At 42.1% G+C, this 21,437-nt stretch overlaps 1 protein-coding gene across 1 annotated transcript in view; it reads right to left on the bottom strand.

The window, feature by feature from the left end:
- Positions 1-12,823: 12,823 nt before the first annotated feature.
- Positions 12,824-21,437, bottom strand: part of EXTL3 (exostosin like glycosyltransferase 3) — a 49,697-nt gene continuing 41,083 nt past the window's right edge. The window contains exon 6 of the mRNA XM_075201190.1: positions 12,824-14,258. Within this exon, the coding sequence (XP_075057291.1) occupies positions 14,049-14,258 (210 nt within the window). The 3' untranslated portion in view covers positions 12,824-14,048. The remainder of the gene's footprint in view (positions 14,259-21,437) is intronic.

Below are 21,437 nucleotides of genomic sequence, written 5' to 3'. Positions count from 1 at the left end.
AAAATTGTGAACTGTGTGTCGTCCATTTGTGGTACTCGCTCTGCCAATTTGTGGTGTAAGTTCCGATCTTCCCCATGTCCTGTCTGAGCAAGGTGATCCTTATCTCTGAGGAAACCACAAGTGACTGTGGAGAAACGCATCAGGTATTTGTTTATTTGGAGTTACCAGTCTTCCTGCACTTATTGTTTTTTAGCGTGACAGGTTTGGATTCAGTCATTTGACTTGATTGCTGTGCCTCATAAAGAACAATCACCCACATTATGGACATCTGATTAAGGATCTTACTATATACCTTCTATTCCCAGGAGTATAACAAGTTGCTGTCTTCTACTGCTGTGATATCGGATGATACGTCACCCACAAAGCTGGGAAATTGGACGGCTGTTTCAGTGAGTACAATCTAAAATAAGAGGAGGTTTGTGGACTGCTAACTCCGGGCAGCCAGTTTATACAAATACGTCAAGAGGGACTGCCAGTTCCATTATTATCGTAATTTACCGTTTGTCCATGGCACAGAAAAAGAATCAATCTGTATCGGATTGTTGCCAAAGAAGTTTTTATACATTCTGATTACCACGGTAATAGATATTCTTTATTATTTTTTCTAAATGTGCACCATCGAGTTCTACAATCAGAAACTGTCATAAGAAACCTCTTTTCATATTTGAGCTCTTAATTCAACAACGGCCCGTTTCTCCATTATTTTGAGAATTACCCATAACATTATTTATGGTTATATTATGTATAATTGTTCTTAATAAAATGTTTTAATAGGATATTTTGTTGGTGGTATATAATTGTCAAGGAGAGGTTTTGTTTTCACTTCCACCTTTTAGTTTAACTGATCCCTATCCTGAAAGATTTGTTGCAGTAGCATTGACCAGCGTGTCATTTTCTTGCAGGATATTTTAGGCTCAGATTCTGTTGTTAACCGATTCTCTCCGGTGTTCTGAGTTTCTGGCTGGGTAAGATATTGGATCTCTTCTCAGCCCACCCGATGATTTCTGGAGAAGATTGCTCTGGTGCTTTTCCTGGAGCCATTTCTGTGAATGATATGGTTGTTTAGACATCTTCTCCTGTTGAGTAGTGGGGATGATTATGAATGTTATGATGGTAAAGCTCCAGCCACAAGCTTCTACCTACTTCTTCCTCCCCCATGAGAACTCTCGGGGCCTTGATTTAAAGAAGAAAGTATGTTAAGCCTTTCCAACGTGCTCAAAACAAACTTTCATTGCAGTATCGCTATTGTCCTCTCCTTCCCTTTCAGGGAAACCTTGAATCCATATTTAATTCACATTTTCATGGACTATATGACCAGTTTATTACCTTGTAATATCTTCTGTGTTGTTTTACCTTCTTATCGGTCTGTCATCTGTATCTCTTCTTCTCTTAACTCCCACATCCTGTCTGATTGGGAATACACTTGTTAATTTCTTGTCCAGCTGAGGTTCTGATACCACCATCTCTGATCTCCAAAACATCTGGGGAGAACCTGTGATGTCCCCTTAAAGCCTCGATTTGTTAAGAAACATACGTCAATAGCCACCATCGACCAGCGCTTTTTATGTCCAGTGGGGCTCTGCGACATACATAGCATTGCCCGCATTCGGCCCTTCCTCTCCCAGGATGCCACCAAATCTCTCGTCCACTCTCTGATTATCTCCCGCTTGGACTACTGCAACCTTCTCCTTATCGGCCTCCCCCTCTCTCATCTCGCTCCTCTTAGATCTGTACTTAACATCGCTGCTAGGCTTATTTTCCTCTCGCCGTTCCACCTCCCTCTCCTCACTCTACCAAGCCCTTCACTGGCTCCCCTTCCCCTACAGAATCCTTTTCAAGCTCCTCACTCTGACTTACAAGGCCCTCGCCAACTCCACTGCTCCCTACATCTCCAACCTGATCTCTATTCACACTCCCTCCCGCCCACTGCGATCGTCGCCTCTTCCCATCTGATTACCTCATATCCAAGACTTCTCCCGCGCTGCTCGCCTCCATTGGAACAAGCTCCCCCGCTCCATCAGAGCTTCCCCTAATCTGTCCTCTTTCAAACGAACATTAAAAACCCACCTTTACCTAAAAGCATTCCAGTCTCATGCCTAAACTCCCACCGGTTGGCTACCTCTCTTTCTCATCCCTTCTCCCCCTTCCTCGACTCCGTCTCCGTTTCTCCTGTCTCTTCCCCTCCCTTTAGATTGTACGCTCCTTTGAGCAGGGCTCTCCTACCTCCTGTTTCCAGCACTTTTAACTGCGCTCTCCAGCTACTCAGCTCACCTCCTCTCAGTCCCTCTGCCCTCTGTCTCCTCTCGCTTCTCTCCGCTCCCCTCAGTGACTCTTAACCCGTCATCCGTGCCCACCCTCTTGGGCCATAGTTACCTGCCTGTACTCTCTTTTCCCCTCCCTCCCTCTCTTTCGTGCTGTGCCTGAGCCCCTAGAGTTATAGTGCTTACTGTTACTTGTACTGTGCTGTGTCACCTTGTACTGTGCCATTGTTTGTCCTTGTACGGCGCTACGGATACTTTGTGGCGCCCTATAAATAAAAAGTAATAATAATAAATAATAATAATAGCAACTCTTAAGTTCCTTCTCAAAATTGCCTCTCGGTTCATTGGACCATATAAAAACTTCCTATGCATTCCTGACATATTACATGTCTAATAAAACAAACACAACCTAAAAGGTGATTGCCAGCAGCTTTAAGTGGGCTCCAGACCCATACGGTAGATAAACAAAGATAGAAGGATAATAAAGCGCTAGACAAAACACAACTTCCTATGCATTCCTGACATATTACGTCTCTCTTCTCAAACATTTAGCAATTAATTGTTTAAATACTTCAAATAATCTTCTTCAAAACCACATAAACAAGAGTTTAAAGTGAAACAAATTTTGGATTCCAAGATTATGGAGGGAAGATTGTTAGAGCTTGTTCACTTGAAGGACTATGGTCCGCAAGAAAGCCCCCAGAGTCTGTGATGTTCATGCTGGTATTCCCATAAAGGTGGGGGTGAGGAAGGGTACACAACTTTACTAAACAATAGTTTCCTTAGAGCTTCCACACTGTTATGTCTTATTCTTCTCATCATTCGTTACCAACCTGACAAGTGTCTTCACCATCCGTCTGCCCACGGCCGAAATTTTGCCTTGTAGCCAAACACTGAATCCACCCTGCTTATCTCAACCCTCATCCCTGACCACCACGGCATTTCTACCAGTGGGAGTAGATCCTTCATGTGCCAGCTTGTGGGGGCAGACCTCAGTGCTTCAACTCATGCATGTCCAGCAATGGTGAGCCAGTGCCCTCTAGTGGTGAAGTGGGTACGCTTCACGTACCTGTAACAATTTAATAGGCATATGGACACCAAGGTGCAAGACAGGTGCTGCAATCATTAAAAAGGTAAGTTAGTAAGGTAATATTGGCACATATTTAAAGTTAAGGAGGAGTTCTGCTTTAAGAGTAACTATGCTCCAATGTTGTGTCCTTTACATTTTTTCAATAAAACTCATGAAATCGATAAAATCTATTTCCAAGTAGAGACAAAACCCTACACCCCAGTGCACTAGACAGGTCACTATTTGCTTGCCCAACCGCCATCCACCTAACCAAAACTCTTGCCCCTTCTGCTACTTGCTCCTCTTCGGTTGATCCGCTCCTCTGACTCCCCCATTGTGCCTCCTGTCTGTCCTCCCTTTAGAATATAAGCTCTTACGAGTAGGGCTCTCTTCCATCCTGTCTCTCTTATTCATCTGCTACAACTTCACTGTACAAGCTATGTTTGGAGTGTTTGAAGTCCTACAAGTTTTGTTTAATGTTCTGTACCATGTTACCCTGTATGGTCCAATGTCTGTTTTCTGGTGCTGCATAAATTTTGTGGTGCCCTATCAATAAAAGCTAATAATATCATTATCCTTTATTTATTACAACATATTTATACAGCACTTTACCGAGGTTTACTCAGACCCTGCCCCCAATAGAATTTATAATCTAAATTCTCTACCACAAACACACTGGTTAGTTTTACCAGAAAACAATTAATGTACCAGTATGTTTTTGTATTATGGGAGGAAATTGAAGCTCCCTAAAGAAGACCGCACAAGCACTGGGAGAACATAAAAACTCCTTACAGATAGGGCCCTGGGTCGGAATCAAATTCATGACCCCAGCATTGTAAGTCAGCAATGCTAACCATCGTGTCACCCAAACATTCACGCAAGACACAAAAAGGATTTCTTAGATTTTCCATAGCATTAATTTAAGTCAGAGAGGGTCTTTGCTGGGGAAAAGGCTGAAATTATTTCCCACAATAGTCTGTGGTCTGTGCAGCCTGTTGTCTTGAACCATTAGTGGGTATTAGTTCCTGTACTTTTTACCTGCTCCGGTTATTTTAAAGTTTATCAGCTGTCGGATTGTTAATTTTATGAATCATTGATTCGTAATGAATTTAATGAACTCAGTCTTAGTTATTTTGATTTACCTCTCATGCAATTGAAAGGGACCCTTTGTATAGTCTGCTAGTACCTGTACATTTTTGGCACAACGTGAGAAACGTGAGCTATCACTGCATCCATTTGCAAAACAGCATAACAGGCCCCTGATAACATTCACTTTGGGAGGAGGCCTTTCTACTGCTGTGGTCTCTTAACCCTAAAAGGATCCCAATAGATAAAAGGTCAAACTCTAATGGCTCCAACTGGAAATGCGTATGGTAAAGAAAAATCACTTTGGGCGATAAAGTCTACCTACCATTTTTGGGCCACCAGCCTCCTCAATTCCAGTTTATTCCTCCAAAAATATTAAGTTTTAGTCACGAGCAGGAGGGAACATCAAGACTGTTCGCATCACTTTTGTGTTTGAACGTTTTATTACATTAGTCAAAAATGTGCTAGGCTTTATGAAGTGTCAAAACGTGTCCCACTAAGTGTACACAGAGAACTAAATAATTACACCCACACATCAAACTCCCGTTTCAACATAGGGATGCAGAACTAGGCACATTAATGCAGACTCAGCAAGGATCACCATGATCCACCCCACTCCTTCCAGCTTGTGGTTCCCATCAAAGTGCTTTCCTGTAAATATGGGTGTCACTCACCGGACCGTGAGTGCCTCTGCGCTGGTGCGTGGTTCTTTAGCCTTCCTGCCGGCGCCTGTCCTGAGCCGCGGCCGTCCGCCATCTTGATGCACTGCGCATGCGCAGCCTCCAAGAACTCTTATGACCTTTGCTTTTAATCTAATTGGTGGATCAGGCACCTCTCCCTATTTAAGGCACCTGTGCTCATTACATCGTTGCCTGATCTTGAGTCTCATTCCCTGCGAGTCTCTGAAGGTGTCTCCTGTGTCCTGCTCGTGTCTTCAGTTTCCTGCCGATTACCTGCTCTACTCATCGGTGGATCTCATACCCGCTACTGACTCCTGTGTCCTGTTCGTGTCTTCAGCTTCCTGCTGATTATCTGCTCTACTCATGGGTGGATCTCATACCCGCTACTGACTTCTGTATCCTGCTCGTGTTCTCAGCTGTCTGCTGGATTACCTGCTCCGCTCATCGGTGGATCTCATACCCGCTACTGACTTCTGTATCCTGCTTGTGTTTTAAGCTGTCTGCTGGATTACCTGCTCCGCTCATCGGTGGATCTCATACCCGCTACTGACTTCTGTATCCTGCTCGTGTTCTCAGCTGTCTGCTGGATTACCTGCTCTGCTCACCTGCGGTTCTCATACCCGCTACTGACTCTTGTATCCTGCTCGTGTCCTCAGCTGTCTGTTGGATTACCTGCTTTGCTCACCTGCGGTTCCCATACCCGCTTCAGCCGTTCAGCGCTCCTGCTGTGCCTGCATATCCTCGTGGACAAGCTTCTCTACTCACCAGCAGTATGCTTACTCAGAGCCGTAACTAGGGTGGTGCGGGCGGTGCCGTCGCCCCGGGCGCAAACCCAAGGGGGCGCAGCAGCCGCCCGCTACCAACCCCTCCCCGCCGGCATAGTAAAAAAAAAACACATTTGCGGCAGTGTTAATAAAAAAAAAAAGGTCACCTGACCTCCCGGCAGCTCCCAGCAGTCTCCTCGCGCCCACTGAATGACGGGCGTGACGTCATCACGCCCGACGTCATTTTCAGTGAGGAGCACTGCTGGGGCAGACAGGAGCAGCGGCAGCGCAACACAGAAGAGAGAACAGAAGAGATAAAGGCGATGGAAAGGCGATGGAAAGGTAAGGAAAGTTTGATGTACAAGCACTGCACAAAGAAATGTTATTCTTTATTTTAGATGGTGAGCAGCAAGCACTGGCAGATATAATACTGGGGAAGAGATTAGCAGGCTGCTGTGAGACTAATCAGGAGCTATGTGAGTGGGGATATCTAGTTTTCAATCACCTCTCTCCCATTGTAGATGAAGAGAGATGAGGATAAGAACGTTATAACTCCGGACATCAAAATGATCTGAGTGTGACTTAAGTATCCTGTGGTTCTAATATTCCACACACAGAAAGCAAAAGAGGTTAGAACAAATACATGAGGAAATGGCATTTACGCCAAAACACCACATTATGAGATTCCACATTTTGCTACTAATATATACTTGTTAGCAGGTATATTATATAAAATAATTAATAATTAATAATATGTGCATAATAACCAATCATTCTGAGCTCAGTATATCAGAACAAAAGTCTCTCTCTCTCTCTCTCTCTCTTTCTCTCTCTCTCCCCCCCCCCCACCACACCCCGTAGGAGCATAATCTCAGACATCTACCTCATCTTCAATTAATAACAACTTTTAATTCAATTTCATTTGCATCTAAGGGACAGAAATATAATTATTTAATTGTGCAGTTGGTCAATATTAAAAAAAATACAAATTACAACCTGCCAATCTCCCAGATCTCTAACCTATTCATAGCAGAAACTACCCTTTGCCTTAACCATGTCAGGTCATCCTTCTGCCTAGGCTAAAACCGTTCTTCAGGGTTCACTTTTCTGCCAAAAAAAATAAAAATATGTTTAGTCTTAAATTTGCCTTTGAATTGGAGTGGCCATAAAAAAATCTGAACTGTACCTGTGTAGTTGGACAGGAACAACTTTACAACATTGGGGCTTACAGTCTAAATTTTGCTGTTCTTATTTGAGTATTAAGTGCATAAAATATTACAATACCCATTGCTATATATTTTTTGCATACATATAACAATTCTTTCAGTACAGTGCTAGCCACACCTACACATTAGGTTGACCACACCCACTTGTCAAATGCCACTCCCACTTAGATGGGGGGCGCCGGTGCCCTGTCTCGCCCAGGGCACTAAAATGTCTAGTTACGGCACTGTGCTTACTTGCTATTGACTTTCAACTGTTACCTTGCATATCCGCTTAGGACAAGCTTCCCTACTCAGCAGCGGTATCCATATCTGCTATAGACTATTAGCTGATAAGCTGTATATCCGCTTTGTACAATCCTCTACTCAGCAGCGGTACATACCGCCATAGACTATTAGCTATAACGCTGCATATCTGTTTGGAGCAAGTTCCTCTGTGCTCTCATTGTATTCATACAATTATTGACTCTATTCATTCCTCCACCTATCCTCCCCTGGACAAGTCCTCACCTCCTCGCAGTGGTACAACTTGCTGTCCGCAGACCACTGACGCCTCCTCTACCTACCTGGACAAGTCTTCTCATCACAGCAGTGGTACAACTTGCTGAACGCAGACCACTGACTTCCTGCTACCTACCTGCACCTGGACAAGTCTTCTCATCACAGCAGTGGTACAACTTGCTGAACGCAGACCACTGACTTCCTGCTACCTACCTGCACCTGGACAAGTCTTCTCATCACAGCAGTGGTACAACTTGCTGATCGCAGACCACTGACTCTCCCATTACCTTCCTTCACCTGCTCACGTCCACCCTGCTCTCCGTGGTTGAAACCTGCCTTCCACTATAGCTGCAAGTCGCTGACTGTCCAGCCACCCGTTTTCTCAGAGACAAAATAAGGAAATGAAGGAGCATTTTTCCTGGTAGTACAGTATGCCCAAGATGACCTTCACAGTTCTGTTTAAACATCTCTCACATAAAGATGTACTGTGATTGTACCTATATATTGTACTTGATCTTATTGTACAGCTCTTTTTGTCCGTCGATAAAAATCTCATTAAAAAAAAAGAACACATTTTTAAACCACATTTTTCACTTTTCTTGAGGTTACCTAGTATAAGGCAAACTTGTTTCTAAATGAAAGACTTTACTGTAGAACGTTATGTATGTTCTGATCAATTCTACTTGTACTTTCCCCTCCCGCAGGAGTCCGTGACAATTTGCTGAGATTTTATGTTGCAGAGCTTTATGGCAGATACAAGACCAACGAAGGGAGGAAATTAGAACACTGAAATATTAACTACGGATTCTCTCTTTTTGTTGCAAAATGTACCAGGCCATCGGCTCAGGCACCAATTACTGGAAGTGCTTGAACAGGCGGCTATTTTATAGTTTGCTACAGTTCATTTGGCCCTTAGGTCTAAAGAACTATCATGAAATATCCCCTCGTATAGGTTGATGGGAGTTTTAAAGAAGCAAAATGTCCAAAGTTTATTTTATTAAATATATTGCTGTAGTTGAAGAGTTAAACAGAGAAAATGGCTAGGGGCTCGCCTTTGTGCAGTGGTCGGGGTAGGTAGAAATAGCAATTTAATTTATTTTCCCTGGAATTGTGTTGTATATTATTTTGAAGGTTATAAACATGGACAATATTCACTATAATTGTAGGAAATGAAAACAATTCCTTCTGTACCGACCTAATCATTAATTTTTTTTCTCAAGGACATCTGGCTTAAATCACAGGAGTTAACCGTATAAAAAAATAAATAAATAAATAAATTCAAGATTTTACAATACAATAAAATGAGCATGAAGCGATGAACACAGACACCCCTCAAAGTGAAACCGGTTGTACAACATTTAGTGATGTTAACGACATTCAAACCAGCTCTTCACGCCTCAAAAGTGGAAAAATAATTTACTCAAACATCCATATTACGCTGCTCTACAAAAATACATCTAAAAAGTAAAAAAAAAAACCATTTACTTTTTGATCTGTACAAGTGAATACATTTGTATCTTCTAATTCAAAAATACTTGAGACAATACACTTGTCCGAAAACACCTTGATTCAGGTCTATTCATTTGCCAGAAGCAATGATCCGAACTTGCTTTACTTATTAACCATTTGCATTTTCTATATTAAAAAAGCTAAAAAATCTACACGTCCTATTTATTAGGTTCAATGACCACTGTGACTGGGGATGCACCTTCCTTACAAAAAAAATGGGAAGAAATTTCTCTCTTTGGTCAGCAGAGTGTGGGGTATATTAATGTAAATGCAGACACTGTATTAACGTACTGACATTTCAGAGGCACGATGCCCAAAACATGTTTGTGTAATACTACGATACAGAACATGTCATGTTGATGAAGTACCTGGTCTTAGCTGAGTTAGGAGGATGGTATAACATTAACCACTACATTCCTTTGTTGAGGGAGTGGCCATTTTGTATCACTAAATAGTAGTGGAAATGATCCTAGTAGCAAACCAAACCTATGTAGACGTGTGTAGTTATTTTGGAAGCAGAGAACACTGTAAATTGAATCCCCAGTTTGAACAATCCATGATTCCATGCCCACACGTGTATAGTATCTGTGTTATAAAGCTTTACAGTTTCCAAGACGAGAGATCTGTCCTCATGACTAGGAACTGCACGAGTCATTTTCTAATGGTCAATGGAAATCTAGCCCTGATGGGTTGGCTCCGCGCTATCCACTCCATCTCCCAGATTAGGTCACCCAGTAGGATTGTATTTCAGGTATTTGAATTTATGGCAGGAGTGGAAACTAATTTTGGCTCTATGTAAAAAGCATATGTTGTGTTTGCGTCATAAGTACCTTTCAGTGATGTTTGACAACCCTTAAGAGCTACTAGTGAGCATAAACACTATTATCCTTAAAGCCCCTGCTCTATTGCTGCAAGACGCCATAATTGTTGGAATTCACGATTGCACCGATGGTTTTAGCCCCTGCCAAGCTACCACAACATACAAATTTAACCAGTTATATTTTAAACTCTTGAGGGGACAATTACGTGAATAAAACCCAGAACTAAACTTAAAGCGTTAATATGGGTATTCTGCATAAGGCAGACACAAAATCCACTAACAAATCAAAACAGCTGCCTGAAACCAGGGGAAGCCCAAATTAAATGGAAATACGATTCTAACCCCCACCCCCTCCCCCAGCATGGCATATGGGACATCTGTCTGTGTTTATATTATGACATTTGACTGGAGTAAAATATATTTCTTAACTTGTTAGATATGATATATAGGGTCTATTCTGTTGTGACACTGTTGAATGGCAATAACAGACATTCAGGGCTTTATTCTCCACACAATATAACCAAGTACTAATCCAGACACATGTTGGTAACTTTCTGCCAGGATTGACAAAGTACATGATAAAATATCAACCGTAAGTGCTGACTTATCCAGGGAAGTCCACTACGAAAGGACAAGGAATGGAGGCAAACGCTTTGTGGAAGTTCGAAAATCAGGAGAACGCTTGTTAGCATGAACCTTCCAAGACAGTGGAAGCTACAAACCCATCTGCTGAATAAATAGGATAAACATGTACCATTATATACTTTTTAGAGGATGCTGCACCCACATTTTTTATCCACTGAAATACAGCACTTACAAACACTGTTTAACTGCTTTTTAAATTCCTATCTTTAGCATGTGAATTTGCAAAGACTCATTTATTACAAGTAACCTGGGCAAACAACACACCCATGCCACCTGCCCCAACTACTTTACACTCTGAAACTCTTAACAAAAAGTTGAAATCCTGAAGCTAACCATGTGCCAGTATTGCATTGTCAATTAGAATTAAACACAAAAAATGACCAGGCTTGACTTGAATGAATTGCTGGCATACATGCTGGAAATGGCACCAACAACATTTTTTTTTTTATTTGTCTTTACTCTTCCAGGTAAACTCTAATCACATTTGTATCTTCATTAATTCATCTTTGTAACAAGAGCAAATTAATATAAGATAAAAAGCATTTTGGATTTCCTAGAAATATTGTCAATTTACATTAACCAACCAATCTAACTGCATGAAATGCTATTTTAGGTCACACATAGTTTAAATGGGATTTGAGCTATGATTTCAAGAGCTGATGGCCAGGGATTAACATCAAAGTCCTTAACAGCGCCAGGTGTGGCGCAGAGTAATACTTCAATACCTGTTGCTATACTCTCAGACCCCACACCAGGTGCTACTGAAAAATTCAATATGAGGAAGGCCATTACCGGCAATTAAATCACAGTACACAGACAGACTTCTGTGATGGTGGATTCCAGCGAGGATGAATTAGTATTGTTTGAGGATGACGTACACACTGATGAGGGTGAATATGAAGACAGTGTAGATTGCAGGTGCTGAAATAAGCCCTGCCCCCAAATAGGATACTATGGGGGATATCGTGATGCACAGACGTCACGCTAAGCACATGGTCGGCAATTACGGTAGGAATATCCGCTAATTTTTCCTCTATGGGGTGCGATATAAATTGAGCAGAGATCCCAGCCATAACATTGGTGCAAGGTGTCTCCGCGTACGTTCGAGACACCTTGGACAAAACGGAATCTCCCCCTCTAAATGTTAATCCATGCCCAGATCTCTGGGTCAGAAGCTCCAAACTAGGGGAATCACAAGGGAATGTGGAACAGCAAAAAGCATATGAGTTATGAAATAAACCCGTCACAACGCAATAAAAAAGAAAACTTTAAAGAGGACCAAAACAAGAGCAACCCAATACTTTATTAAGACACCCAATTCACTTTATAAGATACTATGGTCTAAATCTCAGACTTGTAAACGTAAACCACAATGTAAATCTTTGCCCAGTGTGTTTGTTTGAACAGTGAACTGGAGACTTACAGATCGATTCCAGCATAGATGTAACTATCTCAGGAGCCAAATGTTCATAAAGGTTTGTATCCGACTAGGGAATGAACAGAAAATCAAATGCTAAAAGTAAAAAAAACATTTGACAATACTTTGATGTGAGAACAGGAGACACATTTCTGGGCATTGTAAGAGATAAAAATTCCTAAACTAAAAAGATTAAGAGCAACACGGTACAGACACATTATATCGGACATGGTGCTACGGACGTTTAAAGAGAGCCAGTTCTTGAGTCTAGTATGCTTGACATTGATTCGATTACTTGACAAGATCAAGTACAGAGTTCTTGTTCCCTTTGATATCATAGATTTATTTTAAATAACGTTGCTGATAAGTTCCTCAAACAATTGGGTATATTTCTGTAAATGTCGCTAGAACCTTATTACGGGTACTTTTTATATTACACAATTTGCATTTTAGACTGTGTAAGTCACCTACAAACCAAGTAGGTGGCCATTTTGTGGGCAGGACCAGTATTCAGCCAATTCACTCGCAAGGAACTAGTGACCTTTGCTAGCGAAGGCTGAATTCTCGCGACTCTTGGTTCAGTCCACAAAACTGCGGCCTCCAGTGTGCGTAGATGGTCTGGGCCAAATTTTCAGCTTAATTTTAAATGTTTAGAGTTTGTGCTGAACCATTGACACACATTTACAATATTATCTGTACAAGCCAGGATAAAGCTATCATTTATTAAAAGGACAATACTGAGATAAAACAGATTTAAAACTTACAATGAATCATTAGTTTTTCACCCGAAGAGGTTTTCAACAGACTTCGGGAATATCGATTAATGTGGTCTCATTAAAACTTCAGTATTCACCGATAATCAACATTTTTTTTTATTCAGTCTTTGCTTGTTGAGTAAAAAAAAAAAAAAACAAAATAAAAAAAAAAAAAGACGTAAAATATTACCACAGGTTAAAACTACATTACTAATCCTAGATACTGGATTTAGCATTTTATACCAGCACATTTTCGTACTTGGTAGAATAACGTTTCTTCGTTCTCACCTCTGCGGACAAGTAAATAGAATTTTGCTCATTTTCGCAGCAAGAGAAACTCGAGTTAAAGGGGTACTCTGTATTTGCTAATTGGATATATGTAAGGTTTCCAGACTACTTGGATCTCATGCGTTAAGTAGACTGGAAAGCTTAGATAGTTATACAGAGTACCGCTAACTCACTTTTCCCGGCTTCTATCAATGGCTAACACAGTACGACACTTCAATGCTAATTTTCTTGAAATGTTTGATCCAAATCTATATGTGATTTTTCGCTACAATGTCTATGACTGTAAACAGTTACCACTTAGTCGGCCAGATCAGCAGTTCAAAAACTCTAAAGACGGCATCATTATCTACATCGTTTGACCTGTACAGCAATTTATTAATATACAAATGACAAATCCGTAATGAAGTGGTGCTTCTGTGCTTTACTGGTAAATTGTACGACCTAGCTGTGGGCAAGGAGCGCAAGTCAGGTCTGGAGAGTCAGCTCGTTGCTCAGTTGGCAGTTTTGTGCGTTACGATCATCACAGAGTACCCCAACATTCCGCACATCATGGACAAAGTCTAGTAGGCAACGATTGTTATGAAGTCTTTGGATGGGAAGAAATAAAGTTACAGTGTACATGAGGAAAAAGGTTGGGGGGGTTCATTTCAACCGCTGTTCAGCCTTTATTGGCTCGGATGTCCGTTTCGGTTGACCAGACAGTTTGTACACAACTTGTCCAGAGTTACCCAAAACAAAAAAACGAGGGTGATATCATAAAAAAGCAGATAACGTTTTCACCACACAAATGTTAAATATTTGTATGGTTATAAAAAGAATCTACCTTGGCCATTTTACAGAAAAAAAAAGGGTTTTTATATAACAAAAAAAGGGAAAATTGGATTTTGACTGCAGTCCCCCTCCTCCTTCAGTGTATCGTAAGTTTTCTAGTGTACATATTTTCCTATAGTTCATTTAAGACTGGAGAGAACACTTGAGGCAATGTCTGAATTCAGGGCGATGTGCCCCTCTGGGCTTCCCAAACACGTTGTCATATGAACTTGAAACACTTCGTCTTGTCGTGAGGAAGCCGAGTCTTGAAGAGGACAGAGTCCACCCGGAACTGAGTGTACAGCAGCGGCATGTACCCGTACACCTTAACGAAAAAGTTTATGCACTTGTGGCGCTCGTGGAAGTGAGAATCGTCATGGGAGAGAGCCTGAGGACAGCCAGGGCAGCGGAAAGTCCAGCGAGAGGTCACCTGCAGAGAGAAAGACACATGGGGCACATATAACCAATGTATCAAAGGTGATTGGAAAGTTCTAATCATATCTGAATACAATATAAGTAACATCAGGATTATTGGCATGTACACAGTATCAGTTTTTATGCTCCATGAAATATTATTCCAAGTTCTAGCACATGAGAATACAATAGGTCTTGATGGCAACTTATAGCAGGTGCAGGTTATTCATTCGATTTTAGGATTACATAGGGCAAGCACGTACTGATTTCTCTGTCTTTCCATATCCTGTCCCCGATCCCTCTATGAAGCCCATGTTATGTAATGCTTTCTTCATAGGGATCAATGATTCCTATAGTTTAGGTGTGTCATAGCTGTCCAAGAACAGAGACAGTGTGACTGTATATCACGCCGCCATTGGATACCACACTGCTAGAAAGAATTATTGAAATTCTTAAGACATTAAAGAAAGGGTCGAATACTATAGCTTTGTTGTGCTGTACCAACATTTTAGAAAGGCTGATTGTAGAGATGGGAAAATGTGTAAGTGACTGTTTGGAGTGGAAGAACTTGAAAGGACTGCAGGAGCGGTGGGAAATATTAAACAGTGCAATGTTAAAAGCAACAGACCTTTGTATCAAAAGGTTAAGAAAAGCACAAGGAAAAGGAAGCCAGTGTGATTTACAAAAGTAGCAGAAAGTATTGTGAAAGCAAAAAAAAATGGCCTTTAGGAAATATGTACTCAGAATAATGAAGACAAAGAGGTGTATCTGGGTAGACAGAAGGAGGCTAAGAAGGTAATCAGATGTACAAAGGCACAAAGCTGAAGAGAAAATGGTCCTGTCAGTAGCTAAAGGGGGTAAAAAAAATTTTATGTATATAAAAGCGACAGAAGAAAAACAAAAGGAGGAATAATAAGACTAAAGACAGAGTGAGTCTTGTTGAGGAAGACAAGGTATTAGCAGATCTTCTTAATTATTTTTGCTCAGTGTTTACTACAGAAAGAGCAGGGAAGGGACCACAGTTAAGTTGCAGTATACTCATAAAACTGAGGTAGATACAAGTACATTTACAGAGGAGAAGGTCCTAACAGAGCTCTCAAAACTGAAAGTGGATAAATCAATGGGGCCAGATGGGATATATCAGGGATACTAGAAGAGCTTAAAGGGGTGCTGGTAACACCATTAGCAGAATCATTCAATCAGTCACTAGTTACAGAGGACTGGAAAAGAGGGAATGTAGTCCCACTGCACAAAAGTAGAAGCAAGGAAGAGGCAACTACAGAGCAGTGAGCTTACATCAGTAAAGTGGAAACTGAAGGAAACACTCAAAAAAAAAAAAAAAAGTTGTATAATATCTCAAATCCTGTAACTTACAGGATCCCAAACAGCAGGATCTACTGGGGGGAGATCATGTCAAACACATGTTATTGACTTTTTGGACTGGGTGACTAAAGTAATAGATCAAGAGGGGGTGTGGATGTAGCTTATCTAGACTATAGTAAGGCTTTTGACACTGTCCCACATTGCAGACTGATAAATAAATGTGAACGCTTGGGATTGGACTCTAAGGGGCATAGCCAATTAGGTGCCGGATTGCAGTAACGCATGGAGCGCGCATTATCATCATTATCAACATTTAATTATATAGCACCAGCAGATTCTGTAGCGCTTTACAATTGGGAACAAACAGTAATAATACAATAATGGGTAATACATACAGACAGAGAGGTAAGAGGGCCCTGCTCGCAAGCTTACAGTCTATGGGACAATGGTTTGATACACAAGGTAAGTGCTACATCATACTGAATATTGTCCAGCTAGAATGTAAAGGTTACAAAGTATTTAGTGGGCTGTGTGATCAGTCACACAACTATGTTGGTCAGAGGGTTGTTGTCTTGTGTTAGCTGTGTAGAGGGTGGTAATAAGGTAACCTAGGGAGATTAAGAGGGTGGTAGAGGAATACTATAAGCTTGCCTGAAGAGGTGGGTTTTCAGAGAACACTTGAAGACCAGAGGAAAGTCTTGTGGTGCGAGGGAGTGAATTCCATAAAGTGGGTGCAGCCCGAAAAATGTACTATAACCGGGAATGGGAGGATGTCATGTCAAAAGTGTAAGAGACACAGATCTTGTGCAGAAAGGAGGTGTTGAGTCGGGAGATATTTTGAGACAAGTGAGGAAATGTATGTCGGTGCAATTTTATTGCATTACCGATGGTAATACGGTACCGCAATAACTCAGATTTTCCTTCGCAGACTATGGGGTGTGAACGGAAATCCGCAGGCTGTTCCGGCGCGTAGCTGCGATGCCCGCACCTAATAGAATATGCTTCTAAGATAGTTGAATGGATAAGATCTTGGTTGCAGAATGAAAACAGATAAAGAGTTATAGTAAATGGAGTGCATTCACAGGAGGGAAAGGTTACCAGTGGAGCGCCCCACCGATCTGTACTTGGCCCACTGCTTTTGAATATCTTCATTGGTGACATTGCAACTGGTATTGAAGGGAAAGTATGACTTTTAGCAGATGACACAAAGATATGTAACATGGTAGACACACCAGGAGGGGTAAAACAAATGCTTGATGATCTAGGTAGACTAGAGGAATGGTCAAGAGAGCGGCAACTACAGCTTAATGACAAAAAATGCAAAATCATACACTTGGGTCTCAAAAAAGGCTACCTATAGTATTAATGGCATTATAATGGAAACTACTGAGCAGGAAAGGGATCTAAGAGTCACTATTTCAGGTGACAAACGCAGGAAAGTAATGTAACAAAGCAATGAGGGAGGCAAGTCAGATGCTTGGTTGTATAGGGAGAGGAATCAGTAACAGAAATAAAGAGGTATTATGCCACTGTATAGGACATTGGTGCGGCCTCAACTAGAATACTGTGTTCAGTGGAGGCCATATCCCCAGAAGGATATAAATACATTAGAGACTGTACAAAGAAGGGCAACTATAATGGTGCATGGTCTACAGCTCAAAACTTACCTGGAAAGACTAAAAGATCTTAATATGTATAGTTTGGAGCAGAGAAGGGAAAGGGGGGACATGATAGAAACTTTCATATATATCAAGTGTTATAACAAGGTACAGGGGGGAAACATTCTACAAAGGAAGAGAAGTATTAGAACACAAGGACATGTACTGACACTGGAGGGAAGAGAAGTATTAGAACACGAGGACATGTACTGACACTGGAGGGAAGAGAAGTATTAGAACACGAGGACATGTACTGACACTGGGGGGGGAAGAGAAGTATTAGAACACAAGGACATGTACTGACACTGGAGGGAAGAGAAGTATTAGAACACAAGGACATGTACTGACACTGGGGGGGAAGAGAAGTATTAGAACACAAGGACATGTACTGACACTGGAGGGAAGAGAAGTATTAGAACACAAGGACATGTACTGACACTGGGGGGAAGAGAAGTATTAGAACACGAGGACATGTACTGACACTGAGGGGAAGAGAAGTATTAGAACACGAGGACATGTACTGACACTGAGGGGAAGAGAAGTATTAGAACACGAGGACATGTACTGACACTGAGGGGAAGAGAAGTATTAGAACACGAGGACATGTACTGACACTGGGGGGAAGAGAAGTACTAGAACACGAGGACATGTCTGACACTGAGGGGAAGAGAAGTATTAGAACACGAGGACATGTACTGACACTGGAGGGAAGAGAAGTATTATAACACGAGGACATGTACTGACACTGAGGGGAAGAGAAGTATTCGAACACGAGGACATGTACTGACACTGGGGGGGAAGTAGGTTCAGAGGGAATGTGAGGAAAAACTACATCACAGAAAGGGTAGTGGATAAGTGGAATAGCCTCCATCAGAGGTGGTAGATAATACAGTAGAGCAATTTAAACATGCTTGGGATAGACATAAGGATATCCTTACAAAGAAATAAGGATCAAATAGGGGTTGAGGTTACCATAGGTTAAAAACCAGGCAGACTAGATGGGCCAAGCGGTTCTTATCTGCCGTCAAATTCAATGTATATCACCAACAGGGCAGCACAGAGCTCACTATTATGGACGTATTCGTATAGAGGAGTATAAAATGCTGGGACACCGTATTTAATTCCAGATGTCTCAGAAAAAACTGCGCTGTGACAACGAGTCCCAGATACCGGGAACCAGAGTAACGACTGACACGTGCTTCACGTTTACACATTTAAGTGCTAAAGAGAAGAGGACGATGCTTCGCTTTTAAAGCTGATGGACAAGGGTAATAACTAAATGGTCCCTTTGAGGTTTGTTTCAGCTCCACTCACAGGAAACCTTTATTAGTAGTGATTATCCTTTTATGGTAATCTGTGCAGTGTATTAAACACAGTGTGTAGGTGGGACGTCCAGTCTGCTGAGAGATAAGGAGTTAGAGGCTCTACAGCGAAAGGTCATGTAGGAATATATATTATTTATTTTTTTTTTTTATAATTTTTATTTTTGAATGGTCAAGTAACAAACAGAACCGACATGCACTGTCAGTAAGAAAAAAAAAACAAGCAATAGAAGCACATCACAGGTAACAAAGCATAAAATCAGTATTAAGATATAAATAATCAGTGCAACAATATGCGTGTGTAGCAGTTGACCAAGGGTTTTTAAGGAAATAAGGGAGGGGGCGAAATGCCTCAACAGAGAGTGGCATGACGCAGGAGGAGAAAAGGAGAGACTAGTACAGTAGAGAACAGGAAAGGAAAGAGAGGAAAAGAGAAAGAGAGGGGTTTACAGGAGGAGGACGGACATGTGTAAAAGAAGAGTCAAGTGAAAGGGGGATAAATCTGAAAAAATGAGAGCCATGGACTCCATACCTTAGTGAACGATCTTGATGTCCTATTGATAATGCTGGTCATATATTCTAGGCGGTGGACCTGCCAGACTCTATTGATAAGGGCTTGAAGCGAAGGGGGAGTTTGCTGCCTCCAGTCTGCTGCTATTTGGCAGGTAGCTGCCGATAAGATGTGCCTAGCTAACTTATTCTCATGCCGAGTTGCCGCTGGCGCTCCCAGGGGCAAGAGGAAAAATTTAGGCTCAAATGGAATCGTTACCTGAATAATCGATTGGATCAGGTGTTTGATCTCGGCCCAGAAGTTTGAGAGTTTGGGCAAGTCCACCATATATGGATAAAGTTACCCTCATGGGAGCACCCACGCCAACAGCGATCAGAAGAGTCTGGGAGGAATTTATGTATCCGGGAGGGAACGTAGTACCAGCGGTACAATACCTTATAGGCACTCTCTTTTATTTTAACGCAGATTGAGCTGGAGGCAGCATTCTCATATATCTCCGACCATTCTTCGCTCAAAAGAACTTCACCCAGGTCATGTTCCCAGGCCAGTTCGTGCGAGACTCTAGTATTTGAGGAAGGTGGGGCAAGTTCATAATATAGTGTTGAAATAAGGCCTTTCGTGGAAGACTGACGGAGACAGAGACGTTCAAATGGGGTAAGGGGGCGGGAGGAGAGGCGAGATTTGACAGTATGGTGAAAGTGGCGGAGCTGAAGGAATTGGTAAAATAATTTAGTGGGAATATTTATTTGCGATTGGATGTCAGAAAACGAGGGGAACACAGCTGTGGAGGTGAGATCGTTTAAGAAACGGACCCCTTGTGAGGTCCACGAGGAGAATGCTTTAGGGGTAAGGCCTGGAGCGAAGTCTGAGGAGTTAAACAAAGGAACTAGGGGAGAAGGATGGGGGGGAAAGGCCAAATTTTTGAGAGCATGAGTCCCAGACCGCTAGGGAATGTGTAATGACCAGATAAAGTGAGACACGTTTTGGTCGACGAGCTCGTGGAAGCCATAGGAGAGTGGATGGGGATAGCATACCCAGACTTTCAGCCTCAATCTCGACCCAGACCCTGGAGGGAGACAAGCTACACCACAGAACGCATTGAGCAAGCTGAGCGGAGAGATAATAGCGTCGAAAATCAGGGATTCCCAGTCCCCCTCCCCGCGGGGCTCTCTGTAGAAGCTTGAAACGGACTCGGGGGCGCTTACCCGCCCAAATGAATTTAGATACATGGAAATGGAGAAATTTAAAAACGTAGGGGGGGACTCGGATGGGGAGGGTTTGAAAAAGGTAGAGGAGTCTAGGGAGTATGTTCATCTTGACCGTATTAATACGACCTATCCAGGAGATGTATAGTTGCGACCATGAAACAAGGTCTAGCTTAACTTGAGCAAGAGTGTGGGGGAAGTTGGCCTGAAAAAGCTGATGAGGTTGTTTAGTTAGATATACTCCAAGGTACTTGAGTTTTTGAGGGCGCCAGTTGAACGGGAAGGAGCTTTCTAAAGACACCTTGTCAGCTGAGGAGACATAAAAGTCTAAGACTTCTGTCTTGTCCGCGTTAACTTTATATCCTGAGAAGTGGCCGTAAAGCATTAATTCGTCTACAAGAGGAGGGACAGAGGAAATTGGATTAGCAATTGTTAACAGGACGTCATCCGCGTATAATGCTATTTTATGGGAAGAGCTACCCACCGGGATGCCTAGAATTTGCTGGTTAGCCCGGATTCTAGCTGCTAAAGGTTCTATGATAAGGGCAAAAATGAGCGGAGAAAGGGGACAGCCCTGCCGTGTGCCATTGGAAATAGTGAAGGGGGCCGAGGTCAGACCATTTGCAGAGACTGTAGCCGACGGAGAACGGTACAAGGCTGAGATGGCCGTCATAAATTTGCCAGAGAAACCCATCGCTCCCAGTACCCCAACCATAAACGACCAGGAGATGCGGTCGAACGCTTTCTCAGCATCTAATGACATAAGGAGGGAGGGGAGCTTACCCCTGTGAATTGTGTGTATCAGGTCAATTGTTCTCCTAGTATTGTCCGGGGCTTGGAATATATATTATTTATACTCCGCTTGGAGCACAACTAAACAAGAAGTGCGATGCACTCACGGTACTTTTTCCGAGATCACTATGCATTTATAATACTATCAGACCAGAAGACTGGGATGTTGATACATGCATGGGTGGCACAGTAGTTAGCATTGCTGCCTCGCAGCGCAGGGATCATGGGTACGAGTCATATATGTGTGGAGTTTGTATGTCCTCTCCATGTTTGCGTGAGTTTCCTCCCACACTCCAAAATCATACTGGTAGGTTAATAACCCTAGTCTATGTGTGTTTAGACTGTAAGCTCCAACGGAGCAGGGACCAATGTAAGTGACTATTT

This window comes from Mixophyes fleayi, chromosome 3, assembly GCF_038048845.1.
Source record: "Mixophyes fleayi isolate aMixFle1 chromosome 3, aMixFle1.hap1, whole genome shotgun sequence".
Taxonomy (NCBI): domain Eukaryota; kingdom Metazoa; phylum Chordata; class Amphibia; order Anura; family Limnodynastidae; genus Mixophyes; species Mixophyes fleayi.
This window is presented reverse-complemented; position numbering and strand designations above follow the sequence as displayed.